Raw genomic sequence first — 23,137 nt, 5'->3', positions numbered from 1 at the left:
GACGCCTGGAGCCTCGAGCGAAGCTTTGAGGCGAAGGCCGCCGTTGCAGGGTTCGGTCCCGACAATCGAATGGCTCGCACAAGAAACCCGTTCGTGACCAGATGGCAGCTTCGCTGTCTCTCATCAGAGGGAGGGCCGGCGAGCGTTCTCCAACGAAGCGCGTCCGTCGACCCCTCCCTTGGCAAAATTTCCAAACCGTCGTCCCAGGAGTCTGGTTCTCGCGCACCATGTCAATAAACGTCTGGCAGCTTGGGTATACACTACGGATGCTACCCACATAGTAAGTAGGTGCCGCTGGTCCGTCGAAAGCCATTGCGGCACGGGCGAAACCGTTGTCCCTGTCCCATGCACTCTCTGTATCCGTACCCAGAGTCGAAAGATGACCCACCAACCGGTGTCGCACCGCCTGTACCCTAATCCAGTAGAGGCCGGTCTAGACGTGGCCGATGTCGCCGTGGCCCAGGCCTGTTCCGTTTCGGGACGTGGTCTTTGGGTCCAAGTCTTCAATTCCGCCAATATGCCTCCCGTCCCGCCCAGTCCGCTTGATCTCCCAAGTTCCCCGCCGACCGAGACAGTCTGGCCCCTCCCAAGCCGTGTCGGGACTGGCGCCCTGGCTATTCTCGTTTACTATTGCCCTTTCCGTCACAAGCGCGCTTTTTGCATCGGTTCGCCAAGACAGGGGTCCTGCCCAGGTGGGATCTGCGGAATCCAAAGAAACGGATCCGTGGTGCCTCGGTCGCTCGATTTGCTGCCCAAAGCCCTGCCATCCGTCCCGTCCATCTATGAGGTGGCTCCCAATGCTTGGCGAGCATGGGGTAACTGTGGACTGCAGGAAGGGAGACAGGGGCCATCCACAGTCGTGCTCTCCCGGCCAGTGCCGTCTCTGGCAGAAGAAACAAAATGCATCTCGTCTACCGAGTATTGAGCACACACAAAAGCAGCCACGGTCCAAATGCTGCTGCCTTGTGAAATCGAGGCTATCCACCCTGAGGGTCTTGAGGGAGGGGATCGGAGATCGGAGGTCCGATTCCGTTCGTGTTCATGACATCCGCATGACCCGCGCGTGGATCATGACGGCGGATAGGCAATGTCTCGAGACATGGCTACCTACAATCGTTGTCGGCTGTGAGATACGACAATCCAGAGCGATGCGACCAAACCCTGCTCGGTAGCGACCGAGTCTTGGGAGTAGCCCCTGCTCGAGGAATGCAAGCAAGCCATACCATCAGAAAGCGAGCGTGCCGTTGAGGGATCTTGGAGCCTTGGTTCAAAGGCTCGGAACACAACACACGGTGAAGATTTTGGAATACGTGCAACGACGAGGACGAGTATGGAATGCCTCGGAGGCATGTTGCATTTGAGCCAGCCCGCCGTTGTCGGTCGATATCCAGGAAGCGAGCAAGCCTCAACGGTCGCGTCGCATCGTCGAGAGTCCGTCCGTCCAAGGGTGGAGATGAGGAATGCGAACCCGAATCCATAGGACACGGAATGATGGGTAGCAGCGGATCTACAGTACAGGTGCTCCGTCTTATCGTTCCACGGCGTACCTATCTAGCACCCGGGAGACCAAAAAAAAGGAGAAACAGAGGGCCGCTTTTCCTTACCACTACCACATGGCAACCGGCCAACTCTTTCGTCACCCGGGTGCTAGGTGGGCACCGAGGTAGTAGGAAGTAAACGACCTACGCTCTCACTGGCCCACTATACGTAATCGTACGTGTGTCTTTGCGTGAAGCCCCGTACTTCCGCCTGCCGTTTTTCTGGTCGGTCACGCCGATCCCAGCAACCTTGGCTGATAATCTGTCGCCGTTGAATAGCCAATAAGAAACAAGGAGCAAAATAGACCCAATGAGACGGGCTTGTTACCTATGTTTGCCAGAGATGACGGCCGAGGGGGGAGCGGAGTGCGTTGCTTCTCCCGCGGACACGTGCAGGCTCCTCCCCTCGCCCCTAGGTCGTGGGTCGCTGGTGAAGGTATCGCACAGGTTGCCCGAATAGGAAAGCATGAGTCTGTGCGTCCCGCCCTAAGCACACACGCAGCAGCAGCAGCAGCAGCAGCAGCAGCAGCAGCAGCACGCAAGGTTGGCAGGATGGGTACCTAGTGTACTACACCTACCTCCCTCCCGTTTCGTCCCAAGCATTCGGATGATGGATTTGGTTACTCCAGCAGATACATCAGGGGACACTGCGTCGAGGATTGACGACACACCCGACGACGAGGGCCGGCAAACATACAGTACAACGTAAGTACCCCTGTGCGCTCCTGATGGGGAGAGCGGGTCTCATCCTCATTCTCCTTTTGCTGTATACCACCCACATCGAGTGCCATCTTGGGTGCTCAAAGTATACTCGATTCACAAAAACGGATATTCTTGCGAAGCTGCTGCCTCGTCAGAAGCAGGGGGGGATGGAGGTCCCGAGGGGAGGGGAGTTCGCATAGATAGCTACCTACCTCTACGTAGGTAGGTAGGTGCATAGGTAGGTATGAAGGAAGCCAAGTCATACATACGTACCTAGGTACGTACACTTACCACTTGCTACCAGTATGTAGTGTACAGTATCCGTAGGTAGGCACGTACCTAGGTAGGTCACGTACCTACCTAGCGACTGCCAACTGCGTGCAGGCTCAGCCCTATGCTCCCGAGCCCGTCCCAATGCTCAGATTAGTGCCATCAGCTACACGCCATCAGCGGCATATTACTATGCATTATTACCATGTCTGCACGCTCTACCGTGTGCCCAAGGAACCTGGCAACCTAGGTAGGAAGGACGCGACGGCGTCGTCGTTACTCCTGCCTCGCATGGGCTTTCACACCCAGAAGAGGGAAAGGAACCATCCCGAGACAGAACGACTTTCCAACTGACCCGAAGATTCGGATATCAACACAAAACACCTCCATCGTTAAGCCTCGACACTGTACCTCTCATTCGTCTTACGTCCACCCTTGGCCCTTGGTTATCCCGCCAGCTCTGACCAAAAATAAGATGAAAAAATGACACTCATCATCTTCGGTAGTCGCGGCCTTCCCCGCTTACCATGCACGTACCTCCGTCTGTCTGTCCGTCTTCTTACGGACGACCAACCATTGAGAAATTGCCCCTATTCTGTACAGATCCGTCATCTCTTCGTGACCAATCGCAAGCATCAACGGCAGGTGTGCGAGGCCACACTCGGCCAACACACTGAGCCAGTGCGACCGACACTAAAATTGCCTACCGGAGACGTGGTGCTGGTCCGGTCCAGTCAGATGCCCAAGACAACGGTCGCCGTCTTGTTCTCGAACATGTCATTCTCCCTGCGTTTGAGTGCAAATCTTATTTGGCGATATCCAACATCAGAAGACGCTCGGACATGCATGTCGGAGCCCCTGGCTAGCCATGGCGAAGAGGGGTGGAAACATCAAGTTCGCATCTACCTTGTGACCGGCAGCAGATTCTCGGGGGAACCCCAAGAGGCTTGCGCAGGCAATGTTGGTAGGAACTTTTGTCGAATCGGTAGGGCTGAGCGCCCTGAATGCTTACCGTCTCTCTCTGGATGCAGACTTGCGCCCACTTGACACCATGCAAGACGGCGTGAACCCTCTCTAGGGACGAGCCCCGGCAGATAAATGCCACTGGGTATGTCTCTCTCCGTCCCACGCCGGCCGCTTGGTTACACTCCAACTAGGTACGAGATCGCTCCCGTACTTGGTATGGCTCCGTACGGGTACACTGGGCCCAACAAGCCACCAAGCGAACGCATGCAACGGGTCTGGGGCCAGGAATTCGGAGGCCTCGCCATGAGATCTCACTCACGGATTGCTTGCACGTGAGTCCAACTACCTAGAGCACTCAGAGGGCGAACAGGGCGCGTTCCGCTCGGGTGGGTCGCCGTTGAATTGCAGTCGCAACCAAGCCCTCAGGAGTGGAACATCGGACAGAGGCTACGGGTTCGGGTGAGAATGCTGAATCCCGGCGAGCACCGCTTTGGCTCACTTTGGCTTCACTGGACGAATACTGTATCTCGTTTGAGATACTCGGGGCGAACCCAAGCCTGGCATGGTAGTGTAAGCAGTTTGCCGAAGTTGATAGCCGTTAGTGGGTTGCGGCGATAAGCCGAAGCCTCTGTCTGTCACGGATACACATTACGTCGCTTCGATCCCGGCATGAAGGGGAGCGAGCGAGCTCTGGGGAACAGTCCGGGGGCAGACGTCCTCTGAAGACGGGCCATGTAATATTACGTCCCAGTTATCGACATGCTTCCATGTTTGATGACTGCAGGGTTCCCGAGGGATAAGAAAGTCGTGTCGGTAGGGCGCATCCGTGTTCCCAAGAAGACGGGATGGTGTCAAGCTTGCTTATCCGGGTGATAGGTACCGCTACGTGGCATGGGCACCGAACGTTGGTGGGAGCTCAAGTCACTGAACACCATGCACACACCCACCTGTGGCATCCGTGTGGGTGGCAGATCCTTGGCAAGGTTCATTCATCGAGGCTGGTGAATGCAGGTCAGGGTTGCACCGCCTCCTGGATTTCTTTTTTAAGATTTTGACTATCCCCAAGGTAAGGATAGCGGGTACCGTAAAGAAACCAATCACCTGTCGCCGTTGGCTGTCTTAGACAGACGAGCCACCGCTATCCTTCTTATGGCTCCATGTCTCTGGGGGACAGAGACTACTCTGTGAGATCCCCATGGGTGTCCCCGGCCGGTAGCCTATGGAGCGGAATGCTTTGGTCAGTAGTGTATCGATCCTCGCCAAACGAAACAGCGCTATGTGTGTACGTCTAAATCCGACCGAGTTTGCGAGCGGAGCAGGTATGCCTTCAACAATGCCGCTCTTCACGGCCCGGCAACATCGTCATGCCTTGGCGCCCCGTGAGAGATTGCACATCGAACAGTTACCAGCAGGTAGGCCAATGTAGCAACGGCCGTAACCTCAAGGCAAACTAGTGAAATGAATCTGGTCTGTATCGCGACATCGCGCGCTGGCAAAAAAACTACCTTGCTCGGTACGACGACGGATGCTAAGGCTCCTCCGGGCTGGCTTTGCGACTCCATGACCACCACTGCCCCAACGTAAGGCACATTACATTGTTGTCGATAGATGCGACTTGTCATTTTCGCCGGGCAGGCGGTCCCCGGGATGTGCGCCAATACAACAAGACATGGAAGTCAACCCAGAAGCAGCCTGACGGTATGGTATGTCACCCCTAGGTGAGGTGCAGAAGAACAGCAGCGGCGTGAGTATTTGGAGAGAATGAGACTAGTATCGTGTCTCATTACGGCAGGTTGGTTGGTTGGTGGCATGAGAGTGAAGAAAGCTGCTAGACTGATTAACCATCAAAAAACACGGCCCTCCCCTCCACCGGCTGCTATACATTTCCCGAGGGGCCGGTTGCACCAAGACGATGGTTCAAATGGGCCAAATGGAGCTCTGGCCTTCAACTGGACAATATACGCGTGGTGTTGTGCCATGGTACCCCCCTCCCTTTAGCGTGCAATGGCCGTGACCGACTGTCTTGGGAGCCTTTCCAACGACGTCCGATCCCTTAGGTTTAGCCAAGTAAGTAGCCCGCCAGTCCGGATTGGCATGGCATCACAGACAAAAGAGAGACCCAGTCACAGTCGACCGGTGAAACTTTATCGAGGCTGCTGCGGTTCTTAGTCACGATGTTTGGCCGCGCCTTGCTACGGACAGTTGGCGAAGCTCCCTCCGTGTCTCTGCCAGTCGGAGATGCGCGATACAAACGAGGTGTGGGCTTGACGAGATTGAGCTGGCATGCTATCGTTTCGGGACAGGATGCTGCAAATAAGATGCCGACATGCATCATCTAAGCCAGGACAGCAGGGACTGATAGCAATCGCAATGTGAGTGGTCGCGACAAAGAGTGCTATGTGCAGGATCTCGCCGGCCCGTATGCGATGCCATTCACCTCTTGAGGAGACAGAGGCGCCGTCTCATGGGGGGGGGGACCTCGTCACCAGTACGGAGTACGTACATAGTACAACCCACACACCAGGCACCGCCTGCCTGCCACTCGACGTGATCCACCACTCCACTTGCAGGACGTGACAAGCCGCCTTAGTTAGCCTCTGAATTAGAGGGACGGATAAGGCCGGGCAGTGCACACACACACCATGGTGCTGCCACACACATGGTGCAAGCGTGGAGAGAGGATGGCCCTCCACTGATAGAACTGAATCATTGCAAGCATCGCGATATGAGAGGGGGAAGGGAGAGAGAGAGAGAGAGAGAGAGAGGAGGTGACAGACAGACAGACAGACAGACAGACAGACAGACAGACAGAGAAGGCTAGGCGCCGCCTTGCACAGCACAAGCCTGCCCTCGCATCGCAGCGTCGTGGGCAGTGAATAAAAATATCCCAATGCACGAACATGCAGCACTACCTGTACGTACTAGGTACTTCTTAGCGTAGTGTACGGAGTACTGCGTAGTATTGACTCGACGCAACCCGCATAACCGGCGCCTCCACAATATTCCCGCCTTGCACACATGATGAAGCCATATCGGGAGTGCCCATGCCTTTTCGAGGCTATCGAGCGGTGCAAAGCAGGCGGCGCTTCTGATGCACGCCAACAAGATATCGACGCTAACATTTGTTGATGTGATCCTTACGTGGTGCTATTGTCGTCGGAAAGAAGAGGAAGGGGGGAGGGGGGCTTGTGGCATGGCATGGCATGGCTGTCGTGCCTCCCGTCCAATGTCCTTGGCTTTTCTTTTTTTGAGACCCTCATGTTGCTTTACCGCCATCGGCATATGCAGGACGTGGCATCTCCCGCCTGCACACACTCTGAAATTTCCAATCGAGGGTTACGAGGCGATCCGATGCGAGTGTGGGATAAAAAAAAAGGAAGTTTTGCATAAGCCAGTAGACAGGCTCTAGACACGAGCCGACCGGTCAACTAATATCACCTGCATACCGCTGGGCGATCCAACAAGACTTGAAATGGTCCAAGGGCGAGCCGCGCAGACGCAGCACGTAAGGCCAGGATCCGGCGAAAACGGACGCTTTAGCACTACGGAGTGAGTATATGGTGTTTGTTTTGCAGACTGGTTCCGGCAACATGGTGTCTGCCGCGGTGACCGGCTCTCAGCAGGTAGACAGACCCAAGCTCTCTGTCTCTGTCTCTGTCTCTCTCCCCCCCTCTCTGGTCTTAGCTCGAGGGGAAGGGGGCAATCGTACCGAGAAATGCGCAAACAGGTTCGATCCGGTATGCAGGGGCGGAGATGGACCGGTGGTTTTCTCCTTCACTTGCCCAGCAAGCTCGCTGAACGACGGAGACCTTCAACAGCCTGTGTTGTCTGTCTTGTTTGGGGGATGGAATCCCTGCCAAAGCTCTCTCGTCTACCAGTTCCCGGGGAGGTTCTGGCAGCCAGATACAAGGGGCTGGATGCAACCCCGCTGCTCACGAGCTGTCCGGAAGCACCAAAAGTATATTGAACCGTACTTTTTTGTGTCGAAAGTGACCAAAAAGGTCCAAGCTGCCAGGGACAGGCGGCATTACCCAGCACTCGTCCAAGGGGGCTTCGCTTTGGTAGACATTGTAAACTACAGTATTATTACTGGGCTCGTCGTGGTGGGAGGCCACCGGCCAGACGGAACGGACCAAGTGGCGTGTACAGTGAGTGACCATGGCCTCCTTTCTCTCGGGGGGGTGTTTGCCCCTTCATCAAAGTTTTCATCTTCTGGTTTCCTTCTCCAGCACGACGCCTGTGATGATTACGGTGATCCCAGGCTTCCTTTTTTACCTTCCCAGAGCTAATGAATGTCTGTCTCTGTCGCACACCACCACGACAGAGCAGCGGGTGGAAATCAGAGACCAGGGCAGAGATGGATCTTGGCATCCCACATCGCTGGCAGAGACAACAACAAGCATGACACCACACCAGCCCACACCCCTCCCCTTCCCTTCCATTCTGGCTCGCAAAAGGCTCCTGGACCAGAAAGCAGAATCTGGAATGGGCCTGTTTCGTGGCTCTAGTACCCGGCGGGTGTCCCAAAGCCGGGGCCCTGACCAAGTCAAGCGAGGCTAGATCACTTTGCTGCGTATCTTGCGCTAAATGAGGTCTCCATGGATGAGCAGAGGGGAGCGAAGTGGAGAGTGGGAGGGGAGGAGGAGGAGGCGGAGGAGAGTGCCTAACAGGAAGCAAAGGCACGAAATGCCGTCGCTACCTATCTAACACCTAGCTAGGCACCTACCTACCTACCTGCAAGCCTCGTGGCCATACCTATGTACGAATGAATACCCTACCTATTACTTACTTACCTGTATTGTTACTCGCACCCATTTAGGTAGTCCATGTCGTGGTTAGTGTAGGTACCGCACACCCACGTCCACATCCACCACACCCACCACTCCACCACGCCCCCTTTCCGCTCTTCCACTCACCCCCTGACCCTTGTTGCAAGCCTGCTGTACCGCCTCTCTCCGTCTCGGTGTCGCTTGTTGCTCTCTGCCCTACGGGGAGGTGTCTAGTGCAGGAAGCCACGCCCCCCCTCCCCCCATTCCGTCCCTGGCCGCTGGGCGCTGGTCCTTTTCCTTCCTCCTGGGGGGGCATTACCATGTGGAGGGGAAAGTTGATCCACGCCCTCTTGGGTCCTGAGTGCCAGCAACAGCAAGCCATGGCCGTCGAACCCATGTGCCTCCCCTCCCCCGGTCTAAAAGTCGTGGTGTCTCTGTCAACAGCAGCGCGGCTCGTGGCCGGATCTATATCAGTCGTGAAGGCCCCAAGGCACTTGATGGTTGTTTCCCGCCAGTCTTTACAATCATCATCAGTCCCGAATCTTTGGTCCCATCGACACCAAATACGAACAACGACGACCATCTTGCCTCTCTCACGCTTGGACAAAGACATTGTACACTCCACTGTCTTTGCTTCGGCCTTCCACTTCTTCGTCGTCTTCTTCTTCTCCTTCTTCTTCGTCTCCTCTTCCTACTCCTCCTTCTAAACGCAGCCAGTCCTCTCTTTGCTAGTGTCGAGAAGACTTGAGCCTCCAAGAAGCAGGACGCTACTACGACATCTTACATAGCACGCGGAAAGGCCGCGGGCATGAACATTGCTGCAGGTGCGCTCATCAGCCCCACAAGAAAGCAGGCGCAGCACAGCGCAGCAGCGCAGCAGTCTACTTGCTTAGAGAGGGCCCTGAAAATACCCCGAGTACAACGAACTAACCGAGAGCCATCAAGCAGTGACGGCATAAGGTACAGCGATTGTGGCTTTGCTCGGACAGCGCGATATCAGTCAAGCAAAGCATCCAACCATATAACATCACCCACAACCGCCTCCTCGCATTTGATCGGCAGCAACATAGCTCACCAGCAAACCTCACTTCCTCATTCTCTCTCTCTCTCGCTCCAAGATGGTTTCGATAAACCAATCATATACCATGCTCCCCAAGCACCTGGGCTCCGAGCATGACGACTACGTCCTCTACCCTGAGCCACCACAGGGAGTCTTCAGCTCAGCAACCCTGGAGATGAGCATCCCTGCCGACGCCTCTTACACGTACCCAACCTCCATGGCCATGGACGCGCCCTCCCTCTACGACAACAACTTCATGTACCAAAGCCGCACGTCGCCTGGCCTCTACGAGGACGCCGAGTTCCAATTGCCCTCATCCAACCTCTCCACCACTTCCGTTCCCTCGGCGGCCTCCTCCAACGTGGGCTCGCCGCAATCTCACCACGAACAGCCCGCCCTCGTCCACGAATGGGCGCATCCCGCTATCGCCCTGACCCCCGGCATCGTGCCCCACGACTATTACAACACCACCGGTACCGAGTACTCGACCTACGCCGGCCCAGCTATGGAAGACTTCGCAGCTTTTGACTTTGCGAACACCAAGCCTCCGGGTTTCGTGGGTGAGTTGCCAAACGTCTCTAACTCCGCTTTTGCCGCCTCGTCTCACGAGGCTCCTTCTTCTCCATCCCCTCGCCAGTCTGTTGGCTCTTTTCCTACTGTCCGCGAGCCGGGCTTGGCGCTGGACGCTCGACTGTCCTCGTCGCCTGTCACGCCCGCCTCGCGCAAGTCCAGCCTGTCTTTTGTCTCTCCGACTTCTTCTCTCTCTTCTCCTCCGGCGCCTGCCTGGAGCAATTCGCCAAAGAATTCGCGCGTTTCTACTTTCTTTTCTCAGAGCAGCGGTCATTTCATCGCTCCTCTTGCTTCCTCCTGTTGGTTTTCCTCTGTCAAGCACGACCGTCCTCCGCAAAGAGTCGTGCGCTAACCACCCCTCCGCCATTGCAGACCCTTCCCTCATCCACCCTGACATTAGCCGTCCCATGGTCATGAGCGCCTTCCACAACCCCAACCAGTATCCTGCATCGCCAGCGCTCTCTGCGTCATCGCAGTCCATTGTCCGCAACGGCAGCCAATCGCCATTCCTTCACAGCGGCTTCCAGCCGCAGCAGCAGCAGCAGCAGCAGCAGCCCCAGCCTCAGCACTTCGGCCCCTACGCCACACCCGCGGGTGCTCGCCGCCCCAGCCTGCACTCGTTCCCCTCCAACTACTCGGATGGCAACAACTACAGCGGCGACGAGGGCAAGGAGAAGCAGAGATGCCCCCACCCCGAGTGCGGCAAGACCTTCAAAGACCTCAAGGCGCACATGCTCACTCATCAGAATGAGCGCCCCGAGAAGTGCCCCATCGTGACGTGTGACTACCACGTCAAGGGCTTCGCGCGCAAGTATGACAAGAACCGCCATACCCTGACGCACTACAAGGGCACCATGGTCTGCGGCTTTTGCCCCGGCTCTGGCTCTGCGGCCGAGAAGTCGTTCAACCGCGCCGACGTCTTCAAGCGCCACCTGACGGCTGTCCACGGCGTCGAGCAGACGCCGCCCAACAGCCGCAAGAAGAGCACAGGCGCCAGCAGCGGCAAGAAACTTGCCGGCTACCCTCCGGATGCCACAGGCAAGTGCTCGACCTGCTCGCAGACCTTCTCGAACGCTCAGGACTTTTACGAGCATCTGGACGACTGCGTGCTGCGCATCGTCCAGCAGGAGGATCCCTCCGAAGCCATCAACGCGAAGCGCCTGGCCGAGGTGGAGAACGACAAGGAGGTGCACCAGACGCTCGAGAAGAACCACCTCCCCACGCAGACGCAGATGCCGTCGATGGAGGAGGAGGAGGAGGAGGACGACGACATGGCTGAGGACGATGATGAGGAGGACTGCAAGCTCCGCACCAACTCGCCGACCAAGAGGAAGGGTAACCCCGTCAACGGAGTACAGAAGTCACGCGGCCTCACTCACTCCCGGGGCGGCGGCCCGATCCCCCTCAAGGTCAAGGGCCGCAAGAACCGCCGCGACTACCCGTCTTCGTGGGGCTTCGACAAGTGCCAGATGACGATGAAGAAGCGTGTCATGGCCGTGTTTGAGGGCCCCCGGCGATTGGCCAAAGACGACATGATGCTGTCGACGGACCACGAAGTACGCATCAAGCTATCGGACGGCAACAACTACGTGACGGACCTGGACGTGCAGACGCTGAAGCGGGCCGAGGGCTTCCTTGGCGCGACCGAAGAGGAGAAGGGCCCATGGATCTCGGATGATCCCACCGAAGAGCAGATTCGGCAGATGCACGAGATGCTCGAGAGCTGTCAGGCATCTCGGTAATGGAAGACGATGGCGGGCGTTTGTATCGCTTTGATTTACACGGAAGCAAAAGAAGCGGGGGAAATCTTCCCTGTCAGAGAGCATGGCAGGCGCAGAAACTGGGATTATACATCGTGTGGTTTACGAGGAGGAATCTGGGCTTGATATTCACGACTGGATGGGACAGCTTCATGTATGCGTGTGTTTGCACCAGGGGACGGTGTGCTGATTGATACCCTAAACCATGGCCGACGGCTTGATGGTTCAATACGAAATGCTTCTCTCTCTCTCCCCCCCCCCTTCATGTTTTCTCTTTTTGTGAGACATTGAGAATGGATACTTGCGTGCGACACAATCCATTGATAGAGAGGTAGCCAGCATCACTGGGCTGGATCGTGCCGATGTCGGGTAAGTCGTAATTCTTGGGATATATCACGATGTGCACCCCATCGGTCCTAGGCAACCGCTTGACCTGAAACAACTGACCCGCTCTGTCTGCCTCGGCCATCCGGCTTTCGAAGGAATACGGCCATGAGAAACCGGGTGAGGTGGCAGACAAGGGGAAGATGACTCCATCCAGCAAATTGTGCAACATTTGTTTGTTTGGCGAGAGTGGGCTGCCTGCACCTGTGTGGTACAGGTAAGTGCCTGCGGTGGTTTGAGTGTGGGTGTGGTCCACTGGGGGGGGGGGGGGCTGTGATGGACCGCGAGGCCTGTAAAGATGACCCAACTCAATGGTCAAAAATCGAAAATAGCCACGCATAAGCGTGCATGCACAGAAAGCCAGCATCGCTTAGGGGGGGAGGAGAGGGTTGGAGGGTGGGTGGGTTCATTCGCGGGAAGCAAGCAGCACAGCCAGCCACAGCCACGAAACCGACGTGGGCCGTCCGGTGAGACCGACTTTCGTTGGTGCGGTGTGGGTTGGTCGTTTTCGGTGGCAGTGAATGATGACGGAGAGGAGAGGGAGGGAGCCCGGTTGAGTGAGGTGGAGCGGGGTTTGCACGGTACCTACGGGCACTTTACCTCCTACAGGTACATACGGATACGTTGTAGGTAGGCCAGCGGGTCCCCCGTGGCGGAAAGCTTAGCATAACCTTACTCAGGAGCACACACCGCCTGTAGCGCATCAGGTACTGTACTGTACGATAATAGTACAGCAGCGGCCATCATGGGGAATCACTGTTTGCACCGCCTCCCCCGGGATTCCGGACAACCCGCTGACGACTTTCTTTCCGCCTGGGTATAAGCTGCTTACCTCATGTTTCTTCGCTGCGGGGGTAATGCCCCCCACCTTCGTCTTCATGCCGTGTGTCGAGGCTGAAAATCTCATCTAGATGAAGAAGATCAGACGGCTGCCTATTTGCGTTCCAACCGGCTGCGAGTTTCCGCCACGACCCAATTCCAGTTTCGGCAGCCCATCTCCACAGCAGATCCCGTCGCGCGTGCTCTACTCTGTTTTGTTCTGTTTTGTTCTCTGCTGGAACACAGGCCGTGCTGGGTTGTTAGCAGATCGTATGCTGGTGTTGTCTTTTCCGCGCTTCGCCGCGCACCATGGTTGATGGCGGGGCAGTCAATGCCCGACAACCCCGCCATGCCGACTGACCCCTCTCACACACACCCACGCCCACACACAACGCGAACAATTCCCCCCCCCGTTGCGTCATCTTCATCCCCATCACGAACTCAACGCTGCGTTATCGTCGTCGTCGTCGTCGTCGTCGTCGGAATCACTCTCGCTCGTTTCGGTTTGGTCCCGTATCGTTCCTCCTCCTGGTGTCTCGGTCGACCAGCCCACCCCCCGCCCGATCCAAAATCCTATCCTTTCCACATACACCAGCGCTCTTTACACCCAGTCCCTCCGTGATTCCCCGGGCCCGTCACCATGGCGCTCACGTCCCGCATCTCCCTTGTCGGTCCGCCCGCCGAGTCACCCGAAGACTTCCTCATGACCTCCCTCGGCGTCATCTTTCCTGACGACGTGACGAATCAGCACGGCGACGCTGACCACGGTATCGAGTACGCTTCTCCGCATCTTCGCAAGCCCCTGCTCTTCGAACTTGCTGAGCCCAGCGCCGAGGACGACCGCAAACTCTTCAGTCACTACCTCTGGAACGCCAGCCTACAGCTCGGCGAGTTCGTCGAGGCCGCCACCTTGAAGCTCAATGGCGCCATCACGTCCCCTCTGGGTCCGCCCATAAGCCACTTCGACGTTCGTGGCAAGACCACCCTCGAGTTGGGTGCGGGTACGGCCTTGCCGAGCATCATGTCTGCCCTCCTCGGCGCCGACCGCGTCGCTGTGACGGACTATCCAGCCCCCGCCGTTCTCAAGACCCTCCGCGCAAACGCTGCGCGCAACATTGTCCCGGCTGTCTCCCCTAAGAACACCATAGAGGCTCGTGAGGTGCTTGTCGAGGGTCACTCGTGGGGCGAGCTCGAAGACTCGTTCTCAGTCTCCAATAGGCACGCTTTTGACCGGGTCTTCGTCGCCGACTGCCTGTGGATGCCATGGCAGCACACGAACCTGCACAAGTCGATCGACTGGTTTCTCCGCAATAATAGCGAAGCTAGGTGCTGGGTCGTCGCCGGGTTCCATACAGGTCGGCCCAAGATGCGCGACTTCTTTGGGGAGGCGGCACTGGCTGAGGCCGGCCTTGAAATCGAGACGATTTGGGAACGAGACTGTGATGGTCAGGAAAGGGAGTGGGCCTGGGACAGAGGCTTCGAGGACCCGACTATCCGGAAGAGATGGCTGGTCTGCGCCGTGCTGAAGCGCAAGACTGCTGCCGCCGGTGGTGAGGGTGAGGGTGGTGCTGCTGCTGCGTGAGCACGAGACGACGGATGTGCATCCACTTATAAACGACAGGCACACGCTGATGTGGATTGCGTCACTTGTTGGGCCGCAGCCCTATTCCAAGACACGTACGACGTCAGGGGCACGCCTTTCAGCTCGCCTTCGCGCTTGTTTGTCTGGATGAACTTTTCCTCGCTCTTGAAGCGGAGATGGAGGTCAAGCGCCCGCACAGCAGCCAACTTCCCCAGACATGCGCCCGCGCAATGCCGTGCCCCCGGTGCGGCTGAGCTGGGCATTGGGTTTCTCGCCCATTCAGCCGTCCTCGGCTTGGCTACGCATCCTAATTGGCTTACTGGGAGAATGTGGCATGCTATAGGCTATTAATAACATGGCTCGAGCTCGACCGTCGTGTTCATTTGCAAGCCTAACTATAAGCTGGTAGCTTGAGATCGGACTAGAGCTATTTGAGTTCTCCAGTATGCTGCGTGCGAAGCTCGGGCTGTAGTCGAAACGCGAAAGTGGGAGAGGATGCAGGTTTGTGGGAGATTGACGGCGAAACTCATGCTTCAAAGGGCGTTTGGGCCGCAACGAGTCACGGGGAGCTTCGATGGTAGATGAAGAAAACCGTCTTGCTTCTGATACTCTGCCCGATAGGATGGTCTGGTTTCCAAAAACCAGCGTCCGATTCTCTATCGATTCGTTCTCTTTTCTTCCACGCCGATCTCTTCATATCACGAGCGATTCCCCGTCTTGTCTCACTGAAGCGGTCATCTAGTGTGGCCGGCTCAACGCATTCTTTCCTTGAGTCCTCGGATGCATGCAGTTTCGAGATCGTAGCTGGGTTTTGATGTCCACCCCACATTGTTCGTCCGCCGACTATGACACGCATCGTTATCTTGCTCAGTGATTGGCTCTGCAGAGATGAGGATATCAGCCCCAGAGAGGGGCGTCGTGGTTCCACGTTATTCCCATTCTTCGCCTTCGCCCTTGGCAAGACAGACCAGCCGTAGCGGCCAGCTACGGCCGAGTGCCGTCGTTCTCGACGCTAATATCCTCCGATAAAAAAGAATCACAGCACGGTCAATGCCTCAAAAGTGTTGGGTATATGAGCATGTGACTCGCAGCCGCAGTCCAAGGTGGAAGCGATGAGGGCCTGGCTGTTGTGACAACGCTCCCTTCGAGTCGAGTCCTAATCTTCAATACGAGCCCGTCCCCCGTGTCGTTCTCACGATGTTGGCTCCACCCGCAGTCTAGGATTTCTGGGCACAAGCGGTAACGGCCTACCCAAGGCAAATGCGCGTCACGAGCATATGATATGACATCATGTTGAGTGGCCTGCCATGTTAGCTCTTTGTCTTCCTCTGGCTATGGAATATAGGTATGACAGGAACCGGGTTGGCGAGGCCCGTTATACACGCCTCAAGACTTGGGAACGGATGACCATGGCCGCCTACCCTGCGTACTAGGTGAACGCCCAGTGCGCATGCTCACCGACGAATGCAACAACAAACTTCTGCTTGGAGACGTAATCATTATCATCGTGCTGTTCTTACTACCGTCATATCCACTTTGGGGGCTATCTACATCAACACGGTTCCCTGGCCCAGACAGGGTCTGCTAGTTGGGGGCTTCGATCGACGGGCCCTTTTCGTCCACTTTGACGATCAAGTCATGGTTCACCCGCAGATTCTCCGCTGAGCTAAGTGCCTTGGTGACTGTTGTTTCGTGCCGCTCTTGCGTGATGCGGCGCAGCGCCGTCATAAGGAATCCGGCCACGACGTCGACGGACCACTCGTCGGGGACGAGGGCGAGAACATCCTCTACGTCGAACCAACTACCAAAGCGCTCCAGCAAGGCACCTGTCTGCTCAATCTGATCGCTGACATCTTCGATGGCGAGGAATTCACCAAGAACCGCCCGGAATAGCCGGGCTTGCATGTCGTGCGTCGGCGTGCTCTCCCGTCTGCCGTCAGGCCGCGTGTAGATGCTGGAGCCGCCGCGTAGGCAGTACGAGACAGCTGTGTCGTAGTCTCCCAGCTTGTGAACGAGTAGCCGGATAGCATCCTCGTGACGCCGCTCTCGACCATCAAGAATGATGGTCTCGGGTACAAGAAGCTCATCCGGCAGTGTTGCGATGCGCTCCCTAATTGCTGCAGCGTCGTATTGGTGACCGCCTCCAAGGAGTTGTAGTAGACGTAGGCGGCTCTGCCAGACCTCGTCGTCTTCAGGAGCGTTGTCCGTAAGGAACTGTCTATATGTTGGTTTGGGGGCCTGCAATGCTCTGTATGATGTATATGTGCCGGCCAACGCGTCTCGGCTCTCCTGGGAGGACTCGAGATCGCTGATAACAATGTCCAAGTAGTATGCAACGAGTTCGTTGGCATAACCTGAGTGACCCTTGCCAAAGACTAAATGTTCGAGGTAGTACTTAACGGCTTCGGGTGCCTCTTCACGCAGAATTCTCACAACTTCTGCCGGGTCGAACCGGGGCGCTTTTCCCTTGTCTTCTGCAAAAACCTGCACGCCCAGCTTCGGGTTACGACTCGCGAGCCAAACGCCGTACTCCCGCACAAGGGCTTGGCTGCTAATTTTTGTCAGATACCCCCGAACACGTTGCTCGCCGTCTCGTAGTTCGCCGCCGTGATCGGGCTCGCCCTCGATGATGCGTCTCCAGGTCGCGAGAACGTCGCCGGCCATTTTGCGGCTCTGATACAACCGGCTGAGCACAAATAGACGGCGATAAGATTCCAAAAGGGAGGCAGCTCGTTCAAAACAGTCAACTCCCTTGTCAACGACGTCGTACAGCTCTGACCTGACCGACGAGCTCTTTTTGGCCAGTCCTACGGGCGAGTCCTGGTCGAGTTCAAGGAGGACCAGCAACAACGCTGCATCGACCGTCCGAAACACCTCGCTTTCGTCCGCCACACTGCCGAATCCCTTCTTCTTCCTCCATGCAGTTAGGAACCGTCTCAGGAACTGCATGACCTTGTTGCCGAGAGTCCCTATTGTGTGGCTGGCATTTTTATAATGCTCGCTCTCCAGGTAGTCTTCCGTTGTTCTCTTGACACCGCCAAAGATCCAAATCCCTTTACGGCTCTCCACAATCTCATTCCGCAGACCAGGTAGTAATGACAAGACGACGCGGGGATCTAGGCTGCTGTCCACAAGGACCTCCTCCAACGCTTTTAGCTCTGCGTCTGTAAAGGGTGTCTCTTCCGCATGCAACAAGTTGGTAAGGAGCAGGACCCCAGCACGCTGTCGCAGATAACTGAAGGTGACGAACTCTAATTCAGACTTGGCATCCTGTCCCCTGAATGAATTGAGCACCGTAAAGATTGCTGTTCGGTCCAGATTCGCAGGGTTGAAAGTGCCATTCTGCTCGCATGCCGCTTCCAGCCTTGCTTCCAACCGCAGTAGCATGGGATTTCGAATCGCCCACCAGATATGGTCATTCGCCCACACTGCTATCCTGGACTTAGCGTTTGCCAGCCGTCGTGCAAAGTGTTCCTCCTCAGCGTTTCTGCTTTGTTCCCAGTCTTCGGGTAGAGCCTCTTCGTCCTGTGAATCAACGTCGCGCTCAAAAAGCTCTCGTTCCTTGATCACCTGCTCCAATGACGACGCTGTACGCGAGTCGGCACTCTTTGGCGAGAATATGGGATTTTCAGGGAGTCCTCCAGAAAAGGGTGAAAACTTCCTTTGGCAGAGTCTGTCAACGATCTCTTCAAAGTGGGTTTCATCGGTGCCCATTAGCGAGCGAATACCCAGCGGCGTCGTTTCGTGTCCTCCAGACGGGTCTGCTTCAAGCCACCACTTGGAAGTCTCTGGCTCCGCTCCGTCGGCGTCCCATCTTTGTATTTCTAGGCCGTGGCGCAATCCTGTGTTAGAGTCTTTTGTCATGGACGCAATGAGGTACCCCTCCTCGTCTACCTCTAGCGACATCTTCGACGTTGAGAGGTCGGGTGATCCACCATCAACTACGACTTCCCTAGGGTACCTGTCGAATTCGATTGTTGGCCTTGTGGGGTCACCGTCGAGATTCACAAACATTCCAATGCCGGGATCCAATGGGCCTGTACCAGTGACAAGGAGGAACTCTTCGGCGGTTGGCGAAACAATGTGCGGCTTGAGGAAGACAGGAGTTGGTTTCGTCGGCAAGGTCTCTGCCCGACCACTTCTAGGCGCAGCAGGCAGAGGCTTGTCTGTCAGTGAGGGCTGAGATCCTTCGCCCGAAGGCCTAGGGCTAGTAGAGCGTATTGGGGGCGACGATCCTTGGACTGCGCGGTCGTCTGCTGATCGAGGGCCGGGGTCTATCCGTCCGCCGGTGAGCAAACCTCCGAGACTCGTGCTTCTAGCATGGCCGTGGTGGTCACCGGCAGACAGGAGCGGCCGGTTTTGCGCTGCCGAGACGCTCCGCAATATCCCACCGTCGGCGCTTCCGGCAATATCCTGAGCCTGGCCAATTTCTCCAGCTGGTTGCGAGTCATCTAGTGAGGAGATAGTCATCAGAGGAATCCGCAACTGTCTGTCAACGTCGAGTAAAGAGTAGCTCCTGGCGTCTGCCACACATGCAATAGAGTCCCGGCGGATTGATATTGTGGTACCGGGTACGTCGATATTCTAGCTTGCCATTAGTTCATGATAGCACTCGGAGCAGAAGCCTTGGTTACCTTGACTGCTCGTGCGACCTCCCCTATCCTCACAACCTGAATCCTCCGTATCAAAGACAAGCAAATGAAGACCCCCGCAGAGGGGTCGCCGGCGTCATCTTGAGGGTCGTTCAAGTCGACACCACCAACCCAGTTGCAATTCTTGACTTGGGTAGTTCCGAATACCGGGCTGAATTCAGGGAGCGAGTAAAATGTGACGGTCCAGTTGCAGAGGACACAGGCTTTTCCAACCTTGGGAAGGAGAAGGATCTGCTGGATGCCGGGGCGGGAGTTGCTAGTCTCGGCAAAAGCTGGTCGCAACCGGGAGGCGAGTATGAAGGACGGTTGTCCAGCTAGATCGTTTGGGTCGGGAGGGATCTGGACAAAGTGAAGCAGTTCGGATGCGCTCGTGCCTACGTAAAGGTTGTGGTCTAGCCATGAGAGGGTCAGCACGGTAATCGGCTTGATGGGAAACCAGGCTTCTATTACCTAAATAGTCGACACAGTTGATCTTGATCCCCTCTGCAGCGCCATCTGCCGACAAGGGCACCTCGTTCAGCAACGTACGCAAGACAAAGGGCCCGTCATTTGCCATCGCATTGGTTCTCCCAGGCACAGTCGAGGTTTGGTTGTCTGGATCCTCTGATGCCATTTTGAGTCAATCGCAGTATCATGAGTGCCGCAATGCCATTGTAGGGTGTATTGTGGCGTCGTCTCGTTTGCGCGGAGCTGGACTGCGACGTGAAGTTGGAGTACCGTAATCACGATGCGGCTGAGAAGCTTCAGAGCTAGGTGAGCAGATGGTGGATTACATGGAACACCACTCTAAAATGCTCCATTACCTTCCTGCAGCGGCCTGCCGTGTTGCCGTCCTACCGGCACAGGCATGTGTCTGGGGTGGCTCCATAGGGGCGGAAACGATCATTGCTGCCTGTGCACCACGACATGGATATGCACAGCCAATCAGGTTGCTGCCCGGAGAGGGAACACGTTCCCCGAACGGCGAGCTCAGCCGAAACACCTTCGCTCCGTACCTTACGACGCCAGCTGCACCCAACGACTTCGACACATTGAAACGACTCTGCACCTCTGCCGCCACCCTCTTTGTTTCCACCATCTACATACGCTCAGTGATGAAGTAATTTACCAAGCTGCGATCGAGAAACCCGAATCAACATGGCAGACGTTGAGGCCGTCCTAGCTGCCAAGGGCAACGCCCGGCAGACACAGCAGCCCTTGGACGCTCCAAATCTTCCCGAGGGCGGCAACAAGTTCCAGCATGCCATCTCGGCCTGGAGAAGTGAGCAGAAAACTCCAAACACAGCTGTTTACTGTGCAGTCTAACCGATTCAGCCATTGACTACACGAACCTCATATCGAACCTTGATAACACCGCCTCGGAAATCGTAACCTATCAGAGGGACTCGACAGTCCAACGTAAAGAATTGGCCCAGAAGACGAAGGAATTTCGAAAGCTTGACGACTCTACAAAGCTGGTTGAGATCAAGGGCTTGTTGAAGGGTACGTCGTTTGCCTGTGCTCAGAGCCTCCCCGCTAACCAACCAGCGTACCAAACCTTTATCGACCTCCTCACGAATCACTCAAAGTCTATCAACTCGGCTTTCCTCCAAGCATACACGTCCCTCTCCGATGCTCCCGATCCATACCCACTGCTCGAGGCGTCTGTTGAATCGATGCTTGTGTCCGAGGACACCCTGCCGAAGCTAACCGAGGAGAACCAGCACTTACAACAATCTGTCGCCAAGCTGACGACGCAGCTAGAGGACACCGAGTCGAAGCTGCAGACAGAGTCGGCCGCAAAGAAGGAGCTTGAAAGCACCCTTGATAGCAGGGTCAAGGAGGTAGAAGCTTCTTGGGTCGCCGTTCTGGACGAAAAGAAGGACAACTGGGCTGCGAAGGAGAGGACATTGGAAGAAAAGGTGGAAAACCAGGAACGTCTCCTCACCGAAATCAAGGCGAGCTACGAGGTCAACCAGCGTCTGGGCAAGACGGATGACGTGAACACCGAGGCTCAAGCTGGCCATGTTACCAGCGCGGAGATCGAGATGCTTCATTCTGACCTCGATCGGACAAGCGCACGACTGGCCGAGGTTGAGGCACGAAACGAGCAACTGAGACTGGAATTGGCACAGGCAAAAACTTCTGTCACCTCGCAAGCGCCAACGTCGCTGGAGGATGACCCGGGTTACATGCGCATGCGATCAGAAAACTCGTCACTCATCCGGAAACTCGATGCTGCTCGGGTCGAAAAGGAGGGCATCAAGCGTGATTTAGACTCCCGTCTTCGCGGCCTGGAAAGGGAGGTCGGCCTCCTCAAAGACGAGAGAGATAACCTGAAGGCTAAAGTGCAGAAATGGAGTGACTACGAAGACGTGAAGCAGGAGCTCGAGGTGCTCAAGAGCATCGAATTTTCAACAGGGGATGACGACGATGTGAAGGAAGCTGTTGAGAGTGCGTCAGAGACCAAGAGCCAAGGCGACACGCTTGAGAAACTACTGCTGGCGCGAAACAAGAAGCTCAGCGACGAGCTCACCATCCTGCGTGTGTCTCACCAAGACCTCCAGACGAAGCTGTCCGATCTCCAGGAGGAGATGTCAAGGACCAACATGGAGCTCGAGAAGTCGCAGCAACTCAACGAACGTCTCGAAAATGATCTCGCGACGTTGCAATCGGAGACTTCAAACGCCTTCCCCTCAGGCGCGTCCGTAGCGGGGACGTTCACCCGCTACGCGCCGTCGGTTGCGCCGGGACGAAGGGGGGGAAGAATATCGCCGACATCATCCATCATTAGTGGGATCGACCCCCGTATGTCTGGCGGTGAACCGATGGGCGGCGGCTCAGGAATCCTGCCAATGATCACGGCACAGCGCGATCGGTTCAAGAAGAGGATCACCGAGTTGGAGACCGAGCTGTCCAATACCCACCGCACGGTGTCGCAGCTGAGGCAAGAGGTATCGGCTCTGCAGAAGGACAATCTCAACCTGTACGAGAAGACGAGGTATGTCTCGACATACAACCGAGCGGGCCCTTCGGCTACGTCATCATCAGCAGCATACTCATCCAACCCCAACCCGTCGACGGTTTCGATTGGAGGCAGCGGGAACCCGGGTATCACAATGGATAGATATCGAAAGGCGTACGAGTCGAACATCTCACCATTTGCCGCCTTCCGCGGTCGGGAATCTGCCAGGGCCTACAAGCGAATGAGCTTCCCAGAGCGGGTGGTATACTCGGTAACGCGGATGGTGCTTGCCTCACGCACAAGCAGAAATCTATTCGCGGCGTACTGTGTTGCATTACATTTGCTCGTCTTCTGCTCCCTATACTGGCTTGGCACAGTGGACGTGGAGAAGCACGCCAGCAACTTAGGCAAGTCGGCGGCAGCAGCAGCAGCAGCCGCTGGCGCTGGGGGTTTGAATGGAAAGGTCGGCGAAAGCCACGGCGACTGGCACGAAGAAGGGTTCAGTGGGCACTAGGCATTCAGTGACATGACCTTGATCGGCGAAAGAGAAGGAAGCGAACGAGGCATCAACTGGACCGGCGACGAGCTGTTTCGTGAGTGCAGCTTGTACGCAAAACTTGTTTCCCGGAGAACTGTACGATTGAGCATCAGGACATGTGCTATGGCTTGTGGGATTAGTGAAGGCTCTCGTCAAAATACAGATACCAGATCACTTGAGAATATCGGCTACCGGGGAAGGGTGGGAACGCCCACAAAGATCCGAGATGCGCTGGGCGGCATGGATCCAAGACAGTTTCGCGCGCGTGGCTCCCCGCCAAAGATGCTATTCTTGTTTTTCCTTGGAAAGTCCTCCTAGCTGCCAGGCAAATCGACCTGGGCCGTTGGCGCCGACCCGTTAAGGCGGCCCAGATGGAGTGTATCGCAGGGGCCAATGGGAGGCCGTCGTAGCCCTGGTTCAGCGCGGCAAAAGCAACCAACACGCAAGAGCGGGTACATGCAACATGGGCGCGTCGCCGGGGAGCGACCGGGTATTCGTACAGGGTGGTACTGTCCCTTGGTAATCTCGGCCATCCTATAAGGATGGCATATTGACGCGATTGTTGTTGCTATTTCAGGTTCTT

General features: G+C 56.3%; 5 protein-coding genes across 5 annotated transcripts; 3 read left to right on the top strand and 2 right to left on the bottom strand.

The window, feature by feature from the left end:
• Positions 1-1,950: 1,950 nt before the first annotated feature.
• Positions 1,951-2,329, bottom strand: GLRG_01268 (uncharacterized protein; the record flags this gene model as incomplete). The annotated part of the gene is made up of 2 exons (XM_008091953.1): positions 1,951-2,024; positions 2,236-2,329. 2 exons carry the CDS (start codon positions 2,327-2,329, stop codon positions 1,951-1,953), a joined length of 168 nt encoding a protein of 55 aa, XP_008090144.1.
• Positions 2,330-9,390: 7,061 nt separating this feature from the next.
• On the top strand, positions 9,391-11,617 carry GLRG_01267 (uncharacterized protein; the record flags this gene model as incomplete). The annotated part of the gene is made up of 2 exons (XM_008091952.1): positions 9,391-9,865; positions 10,248-11,617. 2 exons carry the CDS (start codon positions 9,391-9,393, stop codon positions 11,615-11,617), a joined length of 1,845 nt encoding a protein of 614 aa, XP_008090143.1.
• A 1,861-nt stretch (positions 11,618-13,478) lies between these two features.
• On the top strand, positions 13,479-14,420 carry GLRG_01266 (nicotinamide N-methyltransferase; the record flags this gene model as incomplete). The annotated part of the gene is made up of 1 exon (XM_008091951.1): positions 13,479-14,420. One exon carries the CDS (start codon positions 13,479-13,481, stop codon positions 14,418-14,420), a length of 942 nt encoding a protein of 313 aa, XP_008090142.1.
• Positions 14,421-16,004: 1,584 nt separating this feature from the next.
• On the bottom strand, positions 16,005-19,685 carry GLRG_01265 (uncharacterized protein; the record flags this gene model as incomplete). Its single annotated transcript, XM_008091950.1, has 3 exons — positions 16,005-19,004; positions 19,055-19,464; positions 19,523-19,685. 3 exons carry the CDS (start codon positions 19,683-19,685, stop codon positions 16,005-16,007), a joined length of 3,573 nt encoding a protein of 1,190 aa, XP_008090141.1.
• A 524-nt stretch (positions 19,686-20,209) lies between these two features.
• GLRG_01264 (uncharacterized protein) lies at positions 20,210-22,530 on the top strand (the record flags this gene model as incomplete). The annotated part of the gene is made up of 3 exons (XM_008091949.1): positions 20,210-20,333; positions 20,387-20,554; positions 20,600-22,530. The coding sequence occupies 3 exons, from the start codon at positions 20,210-20,212 to the stop codon at positions 22,528-22,530; spliced, it is 2,223 nt and encodes a 740-aa protein (XP_008090140.1).
• Between the last annotated feature and the right edge of the window lie 607 nt (positions 22,531-23,137).

This window comes from Colletotrichum graminicola (genome assembly GCF_000149035.1).
Source record: "Colletotrichum graminicola M1.001 genomic scaffold supercont1.3, whole genome shotgun sequence".
Classification (NCBI taxonomy): Eukaryota; Fungi; Ascomycota; class Sordariomycetes; order Glomerellales; family Glomerellaceae; genus Colletotrichum; species Colletotrichum graminicola.
This window is presented reverse-complemented; position numbering and strand designations above follow the sequence as displayed.